The 20,120-nt window shown below is 43.4% G+C and overlaps 2 protein-coding genes across 3 annotated transcripts in view; both read left to right on the top strand.

The window, feature by feature from the left end:
• Positions 1 to 3,406, top strand: part of FASN (fatty acid synthase) — a 48,033-nt gene extending 44,627 nt beyond the window's left edge. Inside the window, exons 42-43 of the mRNA XM_075440710.1 lie at positions 14 to 265; positions 1,357 to 3,406. Coding sequence (XP_075296825.1) covers positions 14 to 265; positions 1,357 to 1,494 — 390 coding nt within the window. The 3' untranslated portion in view covers positions 1,495 to 3,406. The remainder of the gene's footprint in view (positions 1 to 13; positions 266 to 1,356) is intronic.
• A 2,846-nt stretch (positions 3,407 to 6,252) lies between these two features.
• On the top strand, positions 6,253 to 19,839 carry DUS1L (dihydrouridine synthase 1 like). 2 transcript variants are annotated; one of them, XM_075441028.1, is made up of 13 exons: positions 6,253 to 6,597; positions 8,949 to 9,057; positions 9,990 to 10,040; positions 11,576 to 11,688; positions 12,452 to 12,534; positions 12,705 to 12,808; positions 13,795 to 13,939; positions 14,546 to 14,642; positions 15,005 to 15,093; positions 15,862 to 16,028; positions 16,574 to 16,611; positions 19,073 to 19,148; positions 19,487 to 19,839. In XM_075441028.1, the coding sequence occupies exons 1-13, from the start codon at positions 6,361 to 6,363 to the stop codon at positions 19,636 to 19,638; spliced, it is 1,461 nt and encodes a 486-aa protein (XP_075297143.1). In that variant the 5' UTR covers positions 6,253 to 6,360; the 3' UTR covers positions 19,639 to 19,839. The 2 variants fall into 2 exon arrangements, with proteins under 2 accessions (XP_075297143.1, XP_075297144.1); XM_075441029.1 differs by lacking the exons at positions 14,546 to 14,642; positions 15,005 to 15,093.
• Positions 19,840 to 20,120: the final 281 nt, after the last annotated feature.

The raw sequence follows: 20,120 nt of genomic DNA, 5'->3' as shown, positions 1-20,120 counted from the left end.
TTAATATTTCCAGCTGCTGGAGGTTCTTCTGCCCCTGAAAGGTCTGGAGGCTCGTGTGAACGCTGCTGCAGACCTGATAACTCAGATTCATACCAACATCAATCGTGAAGCACTCAGCTTTGCTGCTGCTTCTTTTTACCATAAACTGAAGGCTGCTGACAAGTATATACCAGAGTCCAAGTATCATGGAAATGTGACACTGATGCGGGCAAAGTCTCACAATGAATATGAAGAAGGTCTGGGTGGAGACTACAGACTCTCAGAGGTCAGTCTGAGGCCCACTGGTGACTGCTGAGGTTCTCCTGATATTTGGGGGAGCAAAAGAAAAGCATGGAAAATCATCCTTACTGAGGGAGAAGGGATGAAACCAACCTGAAAAAAGTGATTGTTCTGCAGCTATCATGCTCTAACAAGAATTAAAAGTCCCCAAAAGCAAATTAGTTGGTTGGTTCCAGGCATTTTTTCAGGGTAATGAGGGTCAGGAGAAGGTCTAGCCTCTATATTGCATAAGTAAGTATTTTCTACAGCTAATTCTTGCAGCTCTCTATCTAGACTTGAGATAATAAAGATGTTAAAAGGGAATAACTTGACAGAAGTAACTTCTAGTCTCCTTCTTTCGCTGTAGATCCCTAAAGTATGTCCACTGCATGAGGGCAGGCTTTTGGAAAGCAAGTGTCAGCCTTCTGACAATAGAGACGTCTCTTTCTTAGTTATGTTTTCTGGACCTCTTGGAGTGTGGACCTAAAAAAATTAGATTTTCAGCCTCTAGTCCGGATAAGGTCACTGTTCTTTAGCCCCTGTTTGTGTGAAAGGGTGAAGTATCTTACATTATGGTACAGGTACCACAGAAAAGGAAGTGATTTTCAGAATTACCTTCCTGCTTCTGGCATCTCCTATCTCTTCAGACTTCTAACTTATACTGATTATTGATTCCAGGCTAACCTGTATGTTACTAAGGTTACATAATGGTGTTGAAGGAAGATTCGTGGTGGTGGGAGAAAGATTAGGTGGGGAGGGTTATTCAGTTTTCTTAAGGGCTTGGAAGTCGCTACTTTTTCTTTGATCTTGTAGGTAAATTATTCTGTTAGTATCAGGTTGGTCAGCTTCCTGCCCATCTTATATTTGAGTGGATCACCTGCCAGACTGTCAAACTGTTGTGACTTAAAACATTGGTTCCAAACAATGGCCTGCAGCTAGTCTATGAAAATGTGTCAAACTGGTGCTGTTTTCAACAGAATTTGATAGAGGCAGTGGTGTAGACTGAGCAAATTAGAAGACTGACAAACCCAAAACAGCTAGATTACCAGCTGCTTGTAAATTGTGAATGTAGAGCTTTTCTTTTTCCTGTCTGTGCAGGTATGCGATGGGAAAGTATCTGTCCATATTATTGAAGGGGATCACCGCACCTTACTGGAGGGAGATGGCGTTGAATCAATTATTGGGATCATCCACAGCTCACTGGCAGAGCCACGTGTCAGTGTCAGAGAGGGTTAACTTCTGCTTACTTACTGCGAATGGTGAAGAAAATGCCAACGACATTCCTTGTTATTACAGACCCCAAGGAACTCTTCCTGTTGTTCAACATCTCATCTGCTCTGCTGCCAGAACTGGAAAGTCCAGCTGAACTTGATTAGTGTTTTTCTCTTTCTTGCTCATCTTTTCTTTCCCCAAATTCTATGGGTTCTCTCTCCTCCTTCCCTTCCTATGCATTGTTTTCCCCTAGTATCCCTGTCTGTGTTGCTCTAGTGCAGTGACTCTGTCACTGTGCACTGCTGTAAGGGTTCCCCACTGATGGTTGCTTCCTACACCCTTGGCAGTATGAAAAACAAATTTAGGAGTAGATTTCTTGTGCTCTATATTGTTTTGTCTTAACAGTATTCCAAAGGGTATGTGATAGCACTTGTTGACCAAGCCCAGTGAGCAGGGAGAGGAGCTGCAGCGGATTTCGGAGATACATTTTTGTCTGTGAAGAATCTGTCTGTAGTTAGGTCAGAAAGAGAATTCCATTGAGGCTTTTGTAACTATATTTTTTTAATTTGATATATTCTAAGTATTTATTGTGTCAAACCAGAGACTTGTTACTTGGTTTTAATTTATCGTGGGTTATAGGAGAAAAGAAACATCCCATTTTGGAGGGGAAGGTTTATTCTGCAAGGGAAAGTTGCCCATTTGTTAAACCAAAGTGCATCTTTGGAACAGTCTGGTCTCTTTTGTTTGTGTTCTTTTTTTCCTTTTTCTCCCACTGCCCTGCCCTGTTCAGAAAGGAAAAGGTGGAAGGGAGGGTTCTTGCCATCATCCACTCTTTTGTGGAGAGGTGGGTAGGAAGGAAGGGTGGATGGTTTGACAGATGCCACTGTATAGAACAGTATCAACTTTGGCATGATAAAAACAGGCAAAGCTGTCCCTAGACAGGTACTTTTGTATTTGTGCAAGGTTCTGTGCTCTGTTGTATTAGAACCTTAGTAAAGCATTAAGACTATTGCTTTACCTTATTCCCTCCCACCTCCAGTCTCACCACCCAGCCAGACATTTGGAACAGGGGGGAAACGGAATTCTTCAGCAATACCTGAACAAATCCTCTTCTCTCTGCTCTCCATAACCAAAGCTCAGGCAAACATACAAGCATCTACCCAAAGCCCCTGTATATTTTATTTAGCACAGGGCTTGCTTAAGCCTTTTGTATTCATTTTCCTCTTGGTAATGAGACTGGAGATCCCACATAAGTTAGCGAAGTAATCAGTTTAATGGTGTTATTTTAAGATGTAGTACCTTTTTAAAGCAAACTTGCATAAAACTCAATTTAAAAATTTCCTGCCTTTGCTATGCTGGATCAGTCCTTTCCGAAATCAGTGAATCCTTGCTACACTTATGATACAGAGGAGACCTGGGTAGCAACAAAGCACCAACTCGGAGGAGCTATTATATGCCTCTCTCAGAACTGCTGTAAAACCCCACTTCTCCATCCCCCAGTGAAGTATCCTGTTAGTACAGGAGCATTGCAGTGACAGGAATGGGTGGCTTTTCAGTGCAGGTTCTGATGTATCTTTTGCTTGTACCACCCTCTGTTGATAGTGGCTGGGTTAACTGGTTTTAGTTTTATAACGTATTTCTTTTGTGAAATCTGAAATAAAACCAACATAATGTCAACTTAAAACATTTCCAAAATAAGTCTTGTTCTTTTTTTTCCTTTTTTTAATACTTTTTGGTCTGAAGAGTGTCTTTTTCTCTTTTACTTTCATAGTATTAAACTGAATTGATGACTGGTTGGCTTTTTGTCTTATTCTCTAGCACCATTTCTTAATCCTGTTTCATCTGGAATCTCTCATTTCTTGGTATCAAGCAAAAACTGCTGCTGGCATATGACTTGGAGTCTGCAGAAATAATAATAAAGAAGATGTTATTCTGGGGTGTGGCTTCTTGTTGCCCTGATTTTGGTACCGTAGATACATCCAAACCACACCTACAAGACAAGTGGAAACTCTCAGATTCTAATTCTGGCTCCATTGTTGCAGTTTTGGACAAGCCATTAATGCTACTGCCTCAGTTTCCCCCTCTGTAAAATGGGACTAATAGCATCTACCTCAAGGTCGTTGAGAGTGTTAGGCAATGGGTATAAATGCTAGTAAGTTAAGTATGATGACTAGTGTTAGATGGTAATGGAAGGAGGGAAGGGGGCACTGTGTGAGGGTGAGGTGTCTTAACAGCTGCAAAGAATCTACTACTGAAGAGTGGCTATGTGAGGTGGGCATCTGTGCATATTATGGGACTTTGTTATATCTACCACACACTATCCATGCACATCCTAGCATAGGGTACTACATGAAACAAATGTGGACTGGTTGGTTTGTTTGTTTTAACTTAACTGCTGGCAGTTGTTAGTGAGCCTGAAAAAAAGTGGCAAGAATCCTACTTGCCTTGGTTGTATTGAAAACCTAGAAGGAAAAAGGAAGGAGTGATTAAACTTTAAGTAAACAGGTACAATAGTTCTGTGGTGAAGTGTTTATCAAGTCTGAATGGGCTATGTGGACGGAGCAAGCACTAATGCTGTTCCAGCTGTTGAAGCAGGAGTTGGACAAGTTGTCTGTATAAACATAAATGTGCATGGTTTCATCTAAGTAAAGCTTGAAGATACTGGTTTAGTAATAGAAGATATGCTCTCAATGTTCTTGTAGTTGTTACCTGAAAAGCAGAAGGTTGCTTTCTTTGGAGGGGGTGGGGTGGGGTGTCTTTCCCCTATTGTCTAATTATGAGTTCTTGCCCTGTACTCCATTATGTAACTAGCTGCTGAAAACAAGTGTGCCAAAAATAAAAACTTTATTAGTGCTGGTACTGCTTGTTGTTTCTCAGTAGTCTGTCAGATAGACATAGGTAGAACAAAAGTGTCATAATGTGAAATCAAATACTGCAGTTGTTTGTTTTGAGAAGACAAGGGCAGAAGTGAAATCCTTCACATCCACCCTTCTGTGTGATATTGGAGCTGGAATCTCTTGTCCGCTGATACTTGCTTTCCATCTAGCTTCTGACAGGCTTCTTTACACCATGCTGGTCTTAATCTCAAGGCTGAAAAACAGAGTCCCCTATTGGCCCTATAAACTTATTTAGGCTCACAAAGTCACACTGCTATTCTGAAATGGTGGGCAGTATACCTTAAATCTGCAATATAGCCTTAATAGTAAGAATAAGAACATACAGCACATGCAGTCGTCAGCATTAAAGCTATTATTTTCCTTTTCTATTCTACCACCTTCCTGAGGGGAAAGAAGCATGCCTTTCTTGCCATAGACAATAGCTAAAAAAAAATGCAAGAAGGGTCACAGTTTAACAGAACTGATAACTTTAAACAGCACTACCAAACACCAGAAGTAGAGAAGCTTTCTGGTGCTGAGACAGAGGTCAAGTAAAACTCAAAAGATTAAAGGTAGAATAGTAGTAAAGGAAGCAGGTGTTTGTTTCTCCTGCAATTAGTTAAATTAGCCTAACTGAAGATCAGACACCTTGCCAGCAAATTAGTCTGAAGAAAGGAGAGAAGAAAAAAAGAAACCCTGGAGCAGCTGCAGAAGAGGAGATTGGAGCGTTAAAGGAGGGCTGGAGAGGCTGGGTGTTCAGGCCTCCAGAAGGTAGTGGAAGATGAGCTTGAAGCTTCGCTGTTTTTTGCAGCAAGGTTCATCACAGCCGTGAGCACTAGAAAGTTGGGGAGGGGGAAAGGAAGGTAAGCTTTCAGAGTGAACTAAACTGTGAAGGCTGTCAGTGCAAGGCCTCTAACAGGCTTGCTGAACAAACAACTGGACTCTGCATGGAACACTGCTTAGGCTCTGGTGCTTTGTGGTTGTATATAATGGTTTTGTTTGAGGTTTTTCTCTTTTGAAGAAAAAACATCTAAAGCTCTGTGACTAAAGTTACATTGGTGTTTTGACTGGAGTAGAGACACAGCATTTTGGTGTTCTGGAAGGTGCAAGCAGCTGAGAAGACAAAATCCTCTACAGTGCGCATCACTGGTGCTGGTCTGTAGCTTTAGCAAATGCTGCAGAATGAACACTTCTGTCGTGTGTGTTCTTTTTGGTTCAGCCAGGTAGATCATTTCCACCTCTCTGCCCTCATTATCTTGACACCAAGGACCGGTGAGACATTCCCCCCCTCAATGAGTCTGAGCTCTTGTAATGCTCAATAACCGCTTCATCTCAGCATCTGCGGGGGACAGAGGCCAAAGTGCAGCACCAGCAACGCTTCTTGGGCCTCGTGCGCTCCAGGGGGGCGGCCGGGTGCGCCGGAGCCAGGGCGGGACGCGGGCGAGCGGCTGCTGCGGCGGCACAGGCCGCGCTGCGCCAGGCACCCACCGGCGGGCGGCCCCGGCCGGGGCTGCGTGCGCTGACTCACGGCCCGCGCGGGAGCCCTGCGCGCGGCGGCACCGTGCCCGCTCGCCGGCGGGGAGGCCGCCCACGTCCGTCGTCACAGCAGCCGGCCCTCAGGCTACGCACGGCCTTGGACCGAGGCCGGTGCAGGGGGTCCGAGCGCCGGCCCGCGCTGCGGAAGGGGCCTGTAGCGACCCAGCCGGTGCCCGCCACCGCGGTGGGAAACCGGGGGAGCGCGGCCTCCTCCCTTCACTCGCCGGCCCTGCGGTTGTCCGGACTCTTCCGCGCGCGGCCTCTGCTGGCAGCGCCGCGGTTTCCGGGGGGGACGGCGCGTAGCTGCACTGCTGAGCCGGCCGGAGCGAGATGGCGGTGGCACCGTCCGGCCGTCTCGGTGCCCTGCCGGGGCCCAGCGATCGCGCCCGCCTGCGGGCCTCAGGCGGCGGCTGCGAGCCCCGGTACGGCGGCGCGGGGCGGCAGCTGCCGCAGCGCTGCACGGGCGGGCAGGCGGGAGATGCCGAAACTGCGCGGGGAGGCCTTCTGGAGGGAGACGCTGCGGAGCGCCCATTACGTGGTGGCGCCCATGGTGGACCAGAGCGAGCTGGCCTGGAGGCTGCTGAGCCGCCGCCACGGCGCCCAGCTCTGTTACACGCCGATGCTGCACGCCCAGGTCTTCCTCAGGGACGCCAACTACCGCCGCGAGAACCTCTACGGCGAGGCCTGCCCCGAGGACCGCCCGCTCATCGTGCAGGTGAGCGCCGGACACGCCACCGGCGCCCGCCCCGGCCCGCCCGCTGCGCTCCCGGGGCGGCGGCGCCCGCCCGGTCAGCCCTAGCAGCGGGAGCGGCGGCGGGGGCTTCCGGGAAGAGCTTCCGCGGGGTGCGCCCAGCGCTGCGCTCTCGGGTAACGCCGCAGGAGCGAGTCGGCATCGCCCGGTGCACCCCTGCCCTCGTCACCCATCCCGTTTGTGTTAACAAAGCCAGACGGTTTCCAAATACGCGTGAGTTCAAGCTAGTCAATCTCACCCAGATTTTAAAGGGGTTATATGGGATGACAGAATTCTCGTTTTCTTCACCTAACACAGCAAACAGTACTTAGCTCATGAAAATAGGCGTGTGCTTTTCTGTTTATCCCTTGTCTAGCAAAGAGGATTGGGTGTCTTAACCTCAGGGGCCTGGAGCACTAGCCTTCTCACAGCATTTTAGTCCTCTGCTCCTCATCTTCAGAGCTAGATTGCAGCTGGTCTTCTAGAGTCAAGGGTTGTTCCAGATCTGATGCAACTCGGAGGATCACAGGTTTTTCAGTAGTTCTCTGAAGCCACATGTCCAGTCCTTAGCTATAGAAAATGGATGCAAGGAAGACAGAACACACTTTTAAGGACATGTGCTTCTGCTTCGTGAATACTCAGTGAGGTTCAGGTACTTCACTCTATCCCAAAGAGGGAGAGAGGCTTGCGAAGCTGGACAATAATACAGGGAAAGACAGAATGAGCAGAGGAATGGCATGATTTCAACATGTGGAGCAGTTAAATAGATGAGGACTCTTCATCCTGGAAAAGTAGCATCTCCTCTGACTGAGGGAAGAAATGAAAGAAGACTGTGAAAGTATGACTGGCTTGGAGATGATAAATGGGAAATGAGTGTTAAGTAAGGGTAGTGGTAGTTATAAACTGCGAAATTCATTACCGTGGGATGTGCTGGATGCTGAAAGATTGTATGAGTTTAGAAAGCAAATGAGGGAAAACTATTGAGGGTCATTAGGTGCAGGAAACACTGTTTCTGCTTCTAAAGTCCTTGAAGATGCTTTCCAGCTTCTGCTGTTCCCTAGACATCTGTTGTTGACCATTTTCAGCAGGATGAGATGGACCTTTGGTTTGTCTCAGTACAGCTTTGTATATTCTTTTTCCACGGGAGGCAGTTTTTTTGCCACATACAAATACAGGTGGCAGAAATTTAAACAGTCTTAGAAAGGTACAAGTCTTTTGAACACAGATCTTCAGCTCAGTAAGCTGTGTATTCTGGGCAAACCTACCTGAAGACTGTCAGTTACTGTGAGCTTGCTGTATTATCCTTCTTCCCACTGGTCACTGTTCGACATAAGGCATGGAACTAACTACATTAATCTTTGGATTGACCCAGTACCGCAGTCCTTACTGAGTTCTGCAGTATTTCTGGGCAGGCTTGGGTTTTGGTCACAGACTTTTGGAAGTAGATTTGGCAGACATACATCTGGGCCCAGCCTGCTCTGTGGACTTTGTTTGCTGTGTAAAAATCCTCACTGATGTGGCTTGGTTGGATGCTTTCCATTGTTTCAATCACCTCAGAGAAAGCAAACGCCTTTCCTGGCTTTAGTTGGTGTCAGCCATAATTTATGTAGTGCTGTAGGGTTTAAGTAACACCTTCTGCTCACATGTGTTTGAGTTTAAATCCATATTATTTAAAGATGTGATGGCATTGGTTTTGGTTAATAATGAATTTTAGAAATTCTGTTGAAAAGCATAAATGAGCAGAATAGTCTGGCTGTGTCCTCTTCAACAAAGCAACTTCCAATTAACCCAATTTTTCTTAATAAATTGATTTTTGCACTGTGCTTTAAATGTAATATTAATTGTATTTTAGACTGAGCATTTGACTAACAGCCCAGTGTGTCTATTTCACACACCACACTAATGTGAACTCATTTTAGAAGCAGTGGTGCTTATTGGTATCTATAAAGTTTGAATTGTCTCAAGACCCAGAGACACCTCAGGTGACTCTTCTTCTGCAGCACCTTTATATATTAAAATGCTACAGCTGTTTGTTCTACAGGGGATTTTATGTTGTTCCCTCTTACGGGGTACGACGTGTAAAATATTCTACAAATATTTCTTTGCCTCTTGAATGCTCATCTTTCTCATTTTGTCATTTGAAGGCTGAGGATCTTCAGCTGGTGTCACAGTTTTTGTTTGTTGGGTTTTTTTGAGAAACGGTGTTTGCTATTGTTAACTACATATTATGCCTGGTTTTTGTAGCAAGTAGTTGCTTCATAACTATGTCACAATGTGTTGGCAGTACTTGAAGAAAGCTATTGCCTGATTATTCCACATTTCTTTGTCTTTCTCAGTTCTGTGCCAATGACCCTGAAGTGTTTGTCCAAGCAGCACTGTTGGCTCAGGATTATTGTGATGCCATAGACCTAAATTTGGGTTGCCCCCAAATGATTGCAAAGAGAGGTACGTGCAAATCTGAACCCTGGATAAACAGAGAAATGGCATGTTTCAAATGTGAATGTTGGCAGTAAAACATCAAGAGGACCAAATTAAGCCTTGATGGGGGGGTGGCTGCAGTATTGCTGAAGTCAGACTTAGTTACACCCAGTTTAACAGGTAATGCTTTGTAATACCTAAGGCAAAGATTAGATATACTAATAACTAATTCCACCTTCTCTTGAGTGACAGCTCTTGTGTCTAGAATATCCTTCAGAAGAAGTATTTTTAGCAAGAGCTTGACTTTCGTTCTGATTTCAGTTGCTCAAACAGCCTAATTTTGCAAAACTGCATTTAAAATTATATCGTGTAGGCACTTGGCGCCTGCTGTTTCCTTGATACTTGCACAAAGTTTATTCACAGTAGCATAGAAGAGGATAACACCTGCTGAATCCCTTAAAGATACTGCGAAGGTGGCTATATTTGAAAAGCAGAACCAGTGTTTGAAAATTTTAGATCAGTTAGGATGTTGAGGAAACATTTGTTCAGTAACTGCCCATTCCTCTTCTAAAATGTCTTTCAAAGACTAATAGGAAGTGATCAGTGATGTACAGGGCAAATAGATCTTTCAATCTGATCAGGTTTTATGCTGCAGGGAATTTTTAAACACCTGGTATAAACCCCTGAAAGTTGGACTTTGAGCTGGCAGTGTCACCACACCAGCTTTAAGAAGTAGCAGTGAAAGTAGGGTGTGGGGAATCATTGTTTATCCTATAAATCTAGGGTGGCATGGGGAACAGAATGATCCAACTTTTCCAGTTCAGGCAGGACAGAGCAACTGTGCTTCTGCAGGTGAGGCATATGGGTGTCTGGATCTTAGTATGTGAGTGTTTATGAAAGCTGTGTACTTCAGAATCTTAGTCTTCTGTACAGGTCTGTCATATGCTATTTTATTATAGGTCACTACGGAGCATTTCTGCAAGAGGAGTGGGATCTTCTTCAGAGAATGAGTAAGTCTTTAGAGAGGCTTCACTGAGAGAGAATGGGATGAGCTCATCATTGAGAGGAGATTTAGGGATTTGTGGGGAAAGGAGGTGCAGCATGTTTCTTTGGGGAGGGTTATGTTTGGGTTTTGTTTTTTTTCTTTCTTACTGTATTCCAGCAGCACCCTCAAGGTACTTGGTGATATCCCACTACAAACTCATCCTAGATCTGCTAAAAGGCTTCACTACCTGAAACAGACTTTAGGTGAAAGTGAGTCAGTTAAGTCCCGATCTAATGAAGGCTTAGTGGCTCTCCAACACTAGAAACAGCAGAACTCCCAGTGCCTTACTTTTTCACTTTGAAGTTCTGGGGTGCCAGTTGTGTTTCTGATTAAAGCCACGGTTGCCCTTTTCTGACCCACTCAGCATACTCTTTCTGTCCACACCGTAGCAAGTCATGCCTCTCTCCTCCAAATTTGTGTAGGATGTTTTCAGACTATCGGTGGCAGTTGTGAACAGTATCATATTTCTTTAAGAAATACATTCGAAACTGATTTGAAAAGCAAGGTTTTGGTCATTGGGTAGAGCTGAGAATTGTCTTCACCCCACTTCGAAGAAAGTGTCTGAACTGTGAAATTTTAAAGAGTCCCACTTCCGTTTGCATTCCCTGTGGTCCAGGGAATCTTGAATTATGTTTGGCGCAAATACACTGCTGAGGATGTGGAAAAACAGACAGTGCTTCCCTGCCCAGCATGTAATGTGGTTGTTAGGGCACTTTTCTTAGGAGGGAAAGATGCAAATCAATACAGCCTCAAGGTAAGAAGAGAAGAAAGCAGGTGACTCCCTACATTAGAAATTCAAGCTCTGGAAGAGAAGGGAATTTCAGGCATGCCACTTCTCACTGTTTTCCTTTTGGCTGTCTTTGTTAGCTCTTTTTCTAGTAGTTTTCTGATTCCATGCACTGTGTAAAGACTATGGGAGTTTAACATGTTGTTCTAGATTTCACCCTGACTCTGTAACCTACATTTACTACTTAACTGAGTCCACAGCGTACCTCAGTTAATAAGCCTCTGCTTGCCATGGACGAGACTCGTGATTCTTTGGGTGATGAATATTCTGATGATTATTTGGGTGATAATTTGGGAAGAAGCAAAGCATCTCTTGTAGGAAAGGTGGGCAAGCGAGTGTTAATGCTGTTGGCAGAGTAGGAGGAGTACAGTAGCCTGTGACAATAGTAAACCTGTGTCGATGATTAAGATTTGAGAGGGGCGGTCCTTGAAAGTGAAGGTTTGATGCAGTGGAAAAGTTAGGGCTATTAAATGCTGACTATTTTATGCCTTCTCGTTAGAATGCAGATTTTGTGCTTCACGTTTTATTATTACTTGATTAACCGAAGCAATAAGGATTGCAGAGGACAGTGCTGATAGTTTCAGCTGCGAGAACTGCATAGCATTAACTTTTCAGGCTTTTTCCTTATCACATCCAGTATCACATCTTGAGGAGAGTAGGGACTTTTCATAGCATTGTGCAGCCCACTTACCTGTCTTTTCAATCTTTCCCAGTTTTACTGGCTAACGAGAAGCTCTCTGTTCCCATCACGTGCAAAATCCGCGTTTTCCCCGAAATTGACAAGACAGTGAAGTATGCACAGATGCTGGAGAAAGCTGGCTGCCAGGTAAGGAGGCAGCTGCTCCCTGTGCTCTTGCATTGGACATGTGTCTCTATGTAAAGCACCTGATGACCAGATCTTGGTGTACTGTGGAGATGAATAGGCCACATTGTTTTACAGACAGAGAAAACAGGATGCAGAGAGATTGATTGTATTTGCAGTCATAGGCAGCAGGTCACTAGTATGATATGGAAGACATCATGGCTTCAGAGTCTCTCTTGTAATCACTGGGCAGTGCGGCATCCTTCACTGTGGGTGAGCATCTCAGACTAACATAGTGCTGCAGGAGGCAGTGTGAATGCATGAAATCCACAGGGCTGTAAGCAAAACCAGTATCAAATATGGCCACCACTAGTGAAGGAATAGGCAGTCTTGTAGGACTTAATTCCAGTTAAATTGGAAGAGACAGTCTGTAGTCAGAGCCAGTATTGACAGTATTCAGGCCTTCTGCTGAGGAGCAAGCCAGATCAATATATCACAAGTTCCAAAGTGAATCACAAATGGGAACCAATGCAATAGGAAGTCTGTAGGTTCTCCCAAGATGTGATCTTGTCATGCTGTGGAATAGCAAGCTGAAAGAAGCCCAAAACCATGCTATGGTAGGTGAGCTGCTGATATCTTTCTGTAATGCCAGAGTCCCTGCAGTGTTGAAACAGCAGTGGGAATTCAGTCATGTCGATGAAGCATATGGGGTGAAAGGAAATTTTTGTCAGTGGAATTATTCCAGTGCTTCACACGCATGAAAAGTAAATGCAACTTTGTGTTATAGCTGCTGACTGTGCATGGCCGTACTAAAGAACAGAAAGGACCGCTTGCTGGTGTGGCATCTTGGGAGCACATTCAAGCTGTCAGGTTAGTGAGCTGTACCAATCTTAGTGGATTTCTGCTAACGTGCTATGAACGTAGATTTTAAGCAGAGTGTGCAGTGCATTGAAGAGCAAACAAATTTGTGTGACAGGAGTAGAATTTCTAGGTTGATTCTAATTCTCAGTTTTATGCATCTGTTTTATTCACTGGTATAGAAAAGCTGTAAGCATTCCTGTATTTGCAAATGGAAACATCCAGTGTCTCAGCGATGTGGAAGAATGTATCCGTAAGACAGGAGTGCATGGTGTCATGAGTGCAGGTAAAGAAAATTAACTTTTACTTGTAATAGATGAGAATACAAACTGTTTCTTACTCTCTTAGCAGCCCCATATACATTTAATGAAAGCTTACGTCAGACTGACTTGGTGCATAGCTTTGATTGAAAGCTGAGTGGCCATTCTCTCTCCTCTTACACTGGCCATCTCTTAGCAGGAACAGGAGTCACTTAAGAGTTGTAAGAATTGTTACGTTGGACTTGTAGTACCATCGAGTGGACAGCTCAAATCTAATTATTTGACAAAGGCATATGGGACTCCTCTTGTCCTGGGATATTTTCATGGCATCTGTTAATCAATGGAATGGTTTTTGAATGAATCTTGATGCAGGAAGTGTGTCCACTGATTAATATTTCTGGCAGGTTGGGGCAAGAAAGAATTGGCATAACTTCTTACAGGAAGAGCAAGGATAGGTGTCAGAAAAAGCTTCCAATCATTCACACAGTTAAGGCAATGAAACATATTTTCTGGGAGGTTGTAGAATCTTGTTTTAGAAAAATACTGGTCAACACAAGGCTTGTGAAGCTAGTAGAGAAAAGCATAGTGAGAAGCAGTATCTGTAAATTTAGGCCAGATAAATGTGAATACAGACATAAGGTAAGACACCCATTGTCCAAGTATTTAACCACTGGACAACAAAAAACAGTGATTTCTCTATTTATTTTTTTACTGTCTTTGTGTTAAGATTGGATGCCTTTCTGGAAAATATACTTTGTTGTAATTTTTTACAATTAGATATGAGCTATTTGGCTCAATTAAGAACTGTATAGTGAAATATAGTATCCTGAGGTCAGGCCAGAGTTTTATGGACCCTGTGTTCCTCTTTGTGAGTACATACCGTTCTATGATTCTGTATGTCTGTGACTGGTTGGTAGAATCACAACAGAGCTGATCAAGTTCCAGAGCCTAGTTTTTGATTTTGTTTTTCAATCCTGAAATGAAAGTTTGAGTATTTCTTTTCATTCCCTAGAAGGTAATCTTCATAACCCAGCTTTGTTTGAGGGCCGAAACCCATTGGTGTGGGAGATGGCTGAGGAGTATCTGGAGATAGTGCAGAAGTACCCTTGTCCATTGTCTTATGTTAGGGCTCATCTCTTCAAGCTCTGGCATCACACGTGAGTATCTCCAGAGAACTCTTAATGTTTTTAGGGCTCGTCCCGCTTAGCAAGTCTCTAGCTTTTCTGGACAAGGATTTGTCTGGCCAGAATTACTATGCTGCAAGGTTTTTTTCCTGGAGCTGGTTGGAGAGAATGTGGGCTGAGGCCTTTACCCTTCACTGCATATCTGGGAAACAGGGCAGGGGGACTGAACGAGTTACCACAAGATAAGCTAGAGTGTGAGCTCACAGCACATCAGCTACCGTGTGGTAATTGCCCTTATGCACACATGCACTTTATGGCAAACATGAGTTAACTCCTTGTTCATTGCGAAGTAAGCTGTCTTCCATGTATTGTGGAGTAAGATGGCCATGGGCAGCTACTGAGGAGCAGCTGATGCGCTGTACATTCAGGTTAGCTTATCTCGAAGTACCTTGGTTGTGTGCCAAGTATTTATTTGGAAAAGAGGGGCAGGTATGTGTGCTTTTCTCTGGACTTACAAGTTTCTACCAAAGGCAAGTGCAGCAAGAAAAATCTATGAAGGGTTTTTATAAAAACATTTTTAGTTGCTCGTGGTCTAGCCATAGTGAATAAATATGACTTGATGTTTGGGATTTGCCTCAGGCTTCAAGTTTACCAGCAGCTGCGTGAAGAATTAGCAAAAGTGAAGACTCTAGAGGGCATTGTAGATGTCAACAGGGAGCTGAAACTACGATGCCAGGTACCAAGATGGGCCCTAATCTCTCGGAACAACACTGTCCACACTTGGTGGGAACTTAACATGTATGTCATGCAGTGGATGTCTGTTAGTCACTTCACTGGAACTTTGTGGCTTACCAACTTTGATACTGGTAGTTTACTACAGTAGCATCCCCTTAAGCTGGAACAGCTTTACATGGGATAAAGTTGATTTAGGAGTTACAAATCTGCTTCGATTCATCTGTCTTAGTAGAGGTTTTTGCCTATATCTAACTGTCAGTAACTGTTAGTTTAAATTCCAGTTTGTGGTTTCCTGGATTTTGAAGTATTATTGAAGTATTTCCTGAGAACTCCAGGAAAACTGACTGTAACTCTATGCTGCAGGAAGAAATAGCTAATCAGAAAGAAGGAGAAAAGCCAAAAGAAGGGTTGCCTTTTTTCCACTGGATTTGTCAGCCGTACATCAGGCCAGGGTGAGTTATCTATTCTAACATGGACAGGTACACAGAGGCGTTTCCCACCCATACTATCAATACAGAGCCATCCAGTCCTGTTGTGGGAGCTTACATTCATTTGAAAATAATTGAAGACTTTGGATTACTTTTATTCTGGTTTGGTTTTTTCCTGATTATTGCTTTGTTTGTGGGGATGTTGCTCATTGTATGCATCTTCTCCTTTAGATTCTCCTCAGATTTCTCTCCCTCTGGAAAGTAAAACGCAAGAATTCCACCGCAGCTCAGAAAGAGAACCTGATGTGCAACAGATATGCTACCTGACAGTACTTTATTGTTATATTTAACACAAATGTTGCTGGTAACTGCCAGGGTAGCAAAGATGAGAACTAAATTGTATGCTATAAAGGATGCTTGTGTTGTATGGACAAGCTTTTCAGATAGCGTATTCCTTTCATGTTGTGAAAATTGGGCTGAAGAGAAGAACGAGCATGGCAAGATTAATACTTAAGTAAATACTTCAGTAAACCTGGCAGTAACAGGTGCCTAATTTAACTGGCCAATTTGCACTGTGTTTCCAATACATCTGACAGTGTGTCTGTTATTAACAGCAAATTTTAACAAAAAAGTTAGGTTTTTCTATTCCAGTTTAAAGGGCAATGACACTTCCTTGTAATTTAGCCATGATACAAAACGTTAGTTTACCCAGATTTCTGTAAACCAGAATAGTGGCCAGGGAACACCTACTTCTTTCCTTCAGCCAACTTAGGATGATATTCACTGTTTCAGGCCAAAGGAGAGATGCAAGGAGAATGGAGCCAGTGGGACTGAAAAAGGTGTGCGAGGGAAACGTGCTCTGGAAGAGGAGGAAGATGGAAATTCTGAGCTTCTGTCAAAGAATAAGCAAAAAAAGAAGTTAAGAAATCCAAATAAAAGCTTTGATCCATCTTTAAAACGTAAGTTCCATTTATTGGCATGAATGCATGTAAAGTTCATTTCATTATCACATTTGACATAAATTGCCACTATTTATTTTCCTTGTTTATGTACTTGTAGAAACTTCTTTAAAAAGGGGGAGCATTATTGGGAAATTGGGTAGTAGGCAATGTGATTCAAATTATCTTCATTAGTATAGAAAACAAGGATCAAAGTAGGTCACTGATCCACTATAAGCATCTTTTCAAGATCAAAACGCTTTACAAAGTAAATATAGCTGTCACTAGTATTTGAAATTGGAATTTTGTGTGCATTTCAAGTAGATGTCCTCTTTTACGCTTGACATAGGATTAAAATTTTCTGTGTTTGGATGTAGCTTAGAGGTACTTGAAAAGTGAAAGCATCTTTACCTTTGCCCTTTGAGGTACTGTATTTTTATTTCAAAAGAGTCTCTCTCAGGCTAGAAAAGCCCCAAGCTTTGTCTGGTTCTGATTTTTTTTTTTTAAATTTAGTTCTTCCACATAAAAATACCGTTGCTGAAATCAGGTTTCTGTCTCTTTTCTAGCCAAGTATGCAAAATGTGATCAATGTGGAAACCCTAAGGTAAGTCAGTGGAGACCTGGAGCTTTTGGAGCGGGGCCAGAGGAGGCCCCAGCAATGATCCAAGGGCTGGAACCCCTCTGCTGTGAGGAAAGGCTGGGAGAGCTGGGGCTGTTCAGCCTGGAGAAGAGAAGGCTGCGGGGAGACCTTGTTGCAGCCTTTGATGGGGCTTATAAGAAAGATGGGAACAGGGTTTTTTATTAGGGCCTGTTGCGATGGAAAGACGGGTAATAGTTTTAAACTAAAGGAGAGTGGATTTACACTGGATATCAGGAAGAAATTCCTTTACGATGAGGGTGGTGAAACCCTGGCACAGGTTGCCCAGAGAGGTGGGAGATGCCCCATCCCTGGAAACATTCAAGGTCAGGCTGGACAGGGCTTTGAGCAACCTGATTTACTTGAAGATGTCGCTGCTTATTGCAGCGGGGTTGGACTGGATGACCTTTAAAGGTCCTTTCCAACCCAAACCATTCTGTGATTGTGTTCTATGATTCTACATCCTGAGGTAGGTCCATGCCAGTGTCCATTACTGCATGCATACCAAGTCCTGCTTATATGAGGGAGGGGAGGAAGTCCATACTTATGCAAAAGCCTCTTAACATTAACTAACCGGTCACTGAGTTGCAGGTGCTGCACAAAAATCATTAACATCTGTAGCTTCTCTGAGATCATTTGCCTTTCCAAAAAAGTGAAGTCTTACTCCTGCAGAGGATTTTTATTGCTAAGACAGTTGAGTGAGTTAGATGAACTTCCCAAGATCTCTTGGAGCCACATCTCCAAACTTCCAGTAATTACACGTGTATTCTACTGTGAAATTAAAAACAAAACCCCTCTCAGTAGGGTTAGTGGTGGGTGGTGTTTTTCTGCAAGGATTGAGAATTTTAATAATTTGTGTGGTTATTGGTGTACTAATACAGATACTTTTTAACCATTGTCGCAGTACAGTCTGTAGCGAGTGCCAGGCAGCAATCTGTAGCTCTGTTTTTCATTGGGTTTGGATCTATGCCCTTAACCAGAACAAGACTGAGCACCTGGTCATTCTCAGCTGTTTTTGCTAGCAGATTAACAGGAATTTTCACCATTAACAATGTTAAACAAGCCAGCTGTTTTCCAGGTTGTATACAGCATATGTATTTGAAACTTTATATACAAAACTTCAAATATTTGATATTTGAACAGAGTTGACTGGGGTGGTGTTTTGTTTGTTAGTTTTCCCCCCTTGGGAAACATAGCTGTTTCCTTGGCAGGGACATGTTGCTAAGCAGAGTGAGCGGAGTGTATTCATTGCTGCTAAGATACCTGTCCATGCAAATGTAGAAGCAGGGCGTAAGGTGCAAGGAACAGTTCTGTGTTCTAGCTGAAAAAGTAGCATTACAGCTGTGGGGGTGGGGACACAAGGACACAGGCATGTGGTGTTGCTCTCTTTTGTAGCACTATTCTAGCACCTTAGAAATAGCCAGCTGGGGCTCAATTTGGAGCTGCAGCTACAGAAGAAAATACTTTTTCTTGCTGTGTTCATTATTGGGAAAATAGTAAGTATTCATCTGGCCTGCTTTCAAAGCCATCCTGTTCATAGCTAATCCAGGTGTCACAGCTTGGTGCCTCAACCGTGACTGAAGCTGGGCTTAGTCTCATTTTTGTTTTGCTCTTGCAGCATTGTAATGGTGCAGGCAGCCCTTGAAATCTGGTGACGGGGCCTGTTTTTTCGGTTTGCTCCCCCACCCCCCATTCATATGTTTCTAAGCTATGTCATGGAACGGGGGGGAACACACAAACAAACAAAATTCAACCAAGGACTCCTCAAACATGAAGGAATTTTTAATTGGAATGGAGGGAACCCCACTTTCCCAAATGATCACTAAGCACGTGTGAGCCAGAGCACCATGGATACCCAGTCTAGTAGAGCCAAGTTGTCAACTAGCCAAGACTTAACTGCTGCTGTCCCCTAAGGGTTGTACATCATATTTTAATATATACTGAGGTATACTTTAAGCTGCAAGTAGGAAAGTAATTGCTGTGGTAACATTTATTTTAGACATAGCTACAGATGGTAGCAAGCATGTTAGGCACCATGTTTCACATACTTTTTGCAGAGAACTACAGCAAGTTCACCTGCAGTCAATGTCATAATGCTTGTTCCAAAGTGATTATGGCACTTGCCTGCTTGTGTTGTGTAACTCAGGCTGCCCAGTAGATTACTGATGTTGAAGAAGTTGATTTTTTTTTGTTTCGGTTTTTGTTCGCTATGTACAAACACTTTATAGCTGGGGCTCCTCCCTCCGTATGACATCAACTCTGTGATCTTCATTAGACTGAGGTGTGACTGCCTAATATACATGTTCATGGGGTGTTTTTTTTTCCAAAGGTCTGAATGTGCAGAGCTGTATTGTGGTTGCTTATTATAGTAAACAATAATAATTTTATTTTCACTGATAAAAGCTTCTTTACCCTCTACCCAACCCAGGGCAATAAATGTGTGTTTAACATGTGCCGAGGATGCTGTAAAAAAAGAGCATTCAAAGAGACAGCAGACTGTCCAGGTAAGTGCAGCTGTCCTTACAAGTCATTGAGAAAATGTCTCATCTTCTGTGTATATTCATTACTTTAATCTTTGGTGTATGAGTTGTGGGGGTGTGTGTGTGTTAAAATCTACATACGTAGCTATCTAAAATTTTATATTACAACTTTAAAAGCCTGCTCTTCCTTCTATGTATGGTATTTCTTCTGCTTCCAAAGTGCTGGGACGCATAGTTTCCAGACTATGAGGACCCATTCTTTGTAACTGTAAGGAATGAGCTGTTCTGTTTACCTGTGCGGTCATCTCATTTCACTTTTTTTTTTTTTTTTTTCTCCCCCCTCCCCATCCTTGCTTCTTCAGGTCATGGATTACTCTTTAAGACCAAATATGAAAAATCCCTTTCATGGCAGAGTAGTCAAAGAGTAATTCAAAACCCAGAGATCAGTCGGAGAGGAGATGTAGATGTGGGGGAGACTGCTGTACTGAAGGAGGCTGGTGACAGTGCAGTGTGAAGCTTTGGAAGTGAATAGTTAAAGCGCTCCTGCCAGGCCTCTGCTTCCCTGGGCCAAAGAACATGCCGTCTCCAGCTCACCGTCAGCTGTGTGAACTTGTTCCACAGGTTTATTTTAAGTTCTGGAAAAGTTTTATTTAAGTAAAAAAGCTGCTTACTCAGGGAATTATCCTGCATTTGAAATAAAAAGGATGCAATTAAATTTCTCAGCATGTTTTAGAGACTGAAAATGCTGCATTTTTGGGTGGGGGTAACCTATATAAGTGGCCATCACAATCTGCCTCTTGTATGTTCATTAACCCTTCATGTCCTGTTTTTACTACTGGGGAATAAATTTCTTTTATTAGAACAGCCTTCTCGCATGCTAAAAATAGCAATGTCAGTGACTTCTTCGGTAACAGAAAATGTGTCACATCTGAGTTTCAGCAGGCTGTGTTTTCAATGCAGAAAGGAATCTAGCAGTACTTTGAAAATTTGAATGTA

The sequence above is a fragment of the Opisthocomus hoazin genome, chromosome 21 (genome assembly GCF_030867145.1).
Source record: "Opisthocomus hoazin isolate bOpiHoa1 chromosome 21, bOpiHoa1.hap1, whole genome shotgun sequence".
Lineage (NCBI taxonomy): Eukaryota > Metazoa > Chordata > Aves > Opisthocomiformes > Opisthocomidae > Opisthocomus > Opisthocomus hoazin.
Note: the sequence above shows the minus strand (reverse complement) of the source record. Positions and strands in the feature narration are given on the sequence as shown.

Bases quoted from the DNA above. Each gene is read 5' to 3' on its own strand.
- DUS1L (XM_075441028.1), top strand. From the start codon at position 6,361: ATGCCGAAACTGCGCGGGGAGGCCTTCTGGAGGGAGACGCTGCGGAGC. The intron at 11,689-12,451 runs GTAAGGAGGCAG...TTTGTGTTATAG, and splicing joins TGGAGAAAGCTGGCTGCCAG to CTGCTGACTGTGCATGGCCG. The intron at 14,643-15,004 runs GTACCAAGATGG...TCTATGCTGCAG, and splicing joins AGCTGAAACTACGATGCCAG to GAAGAAATAGCTAATCAGAA.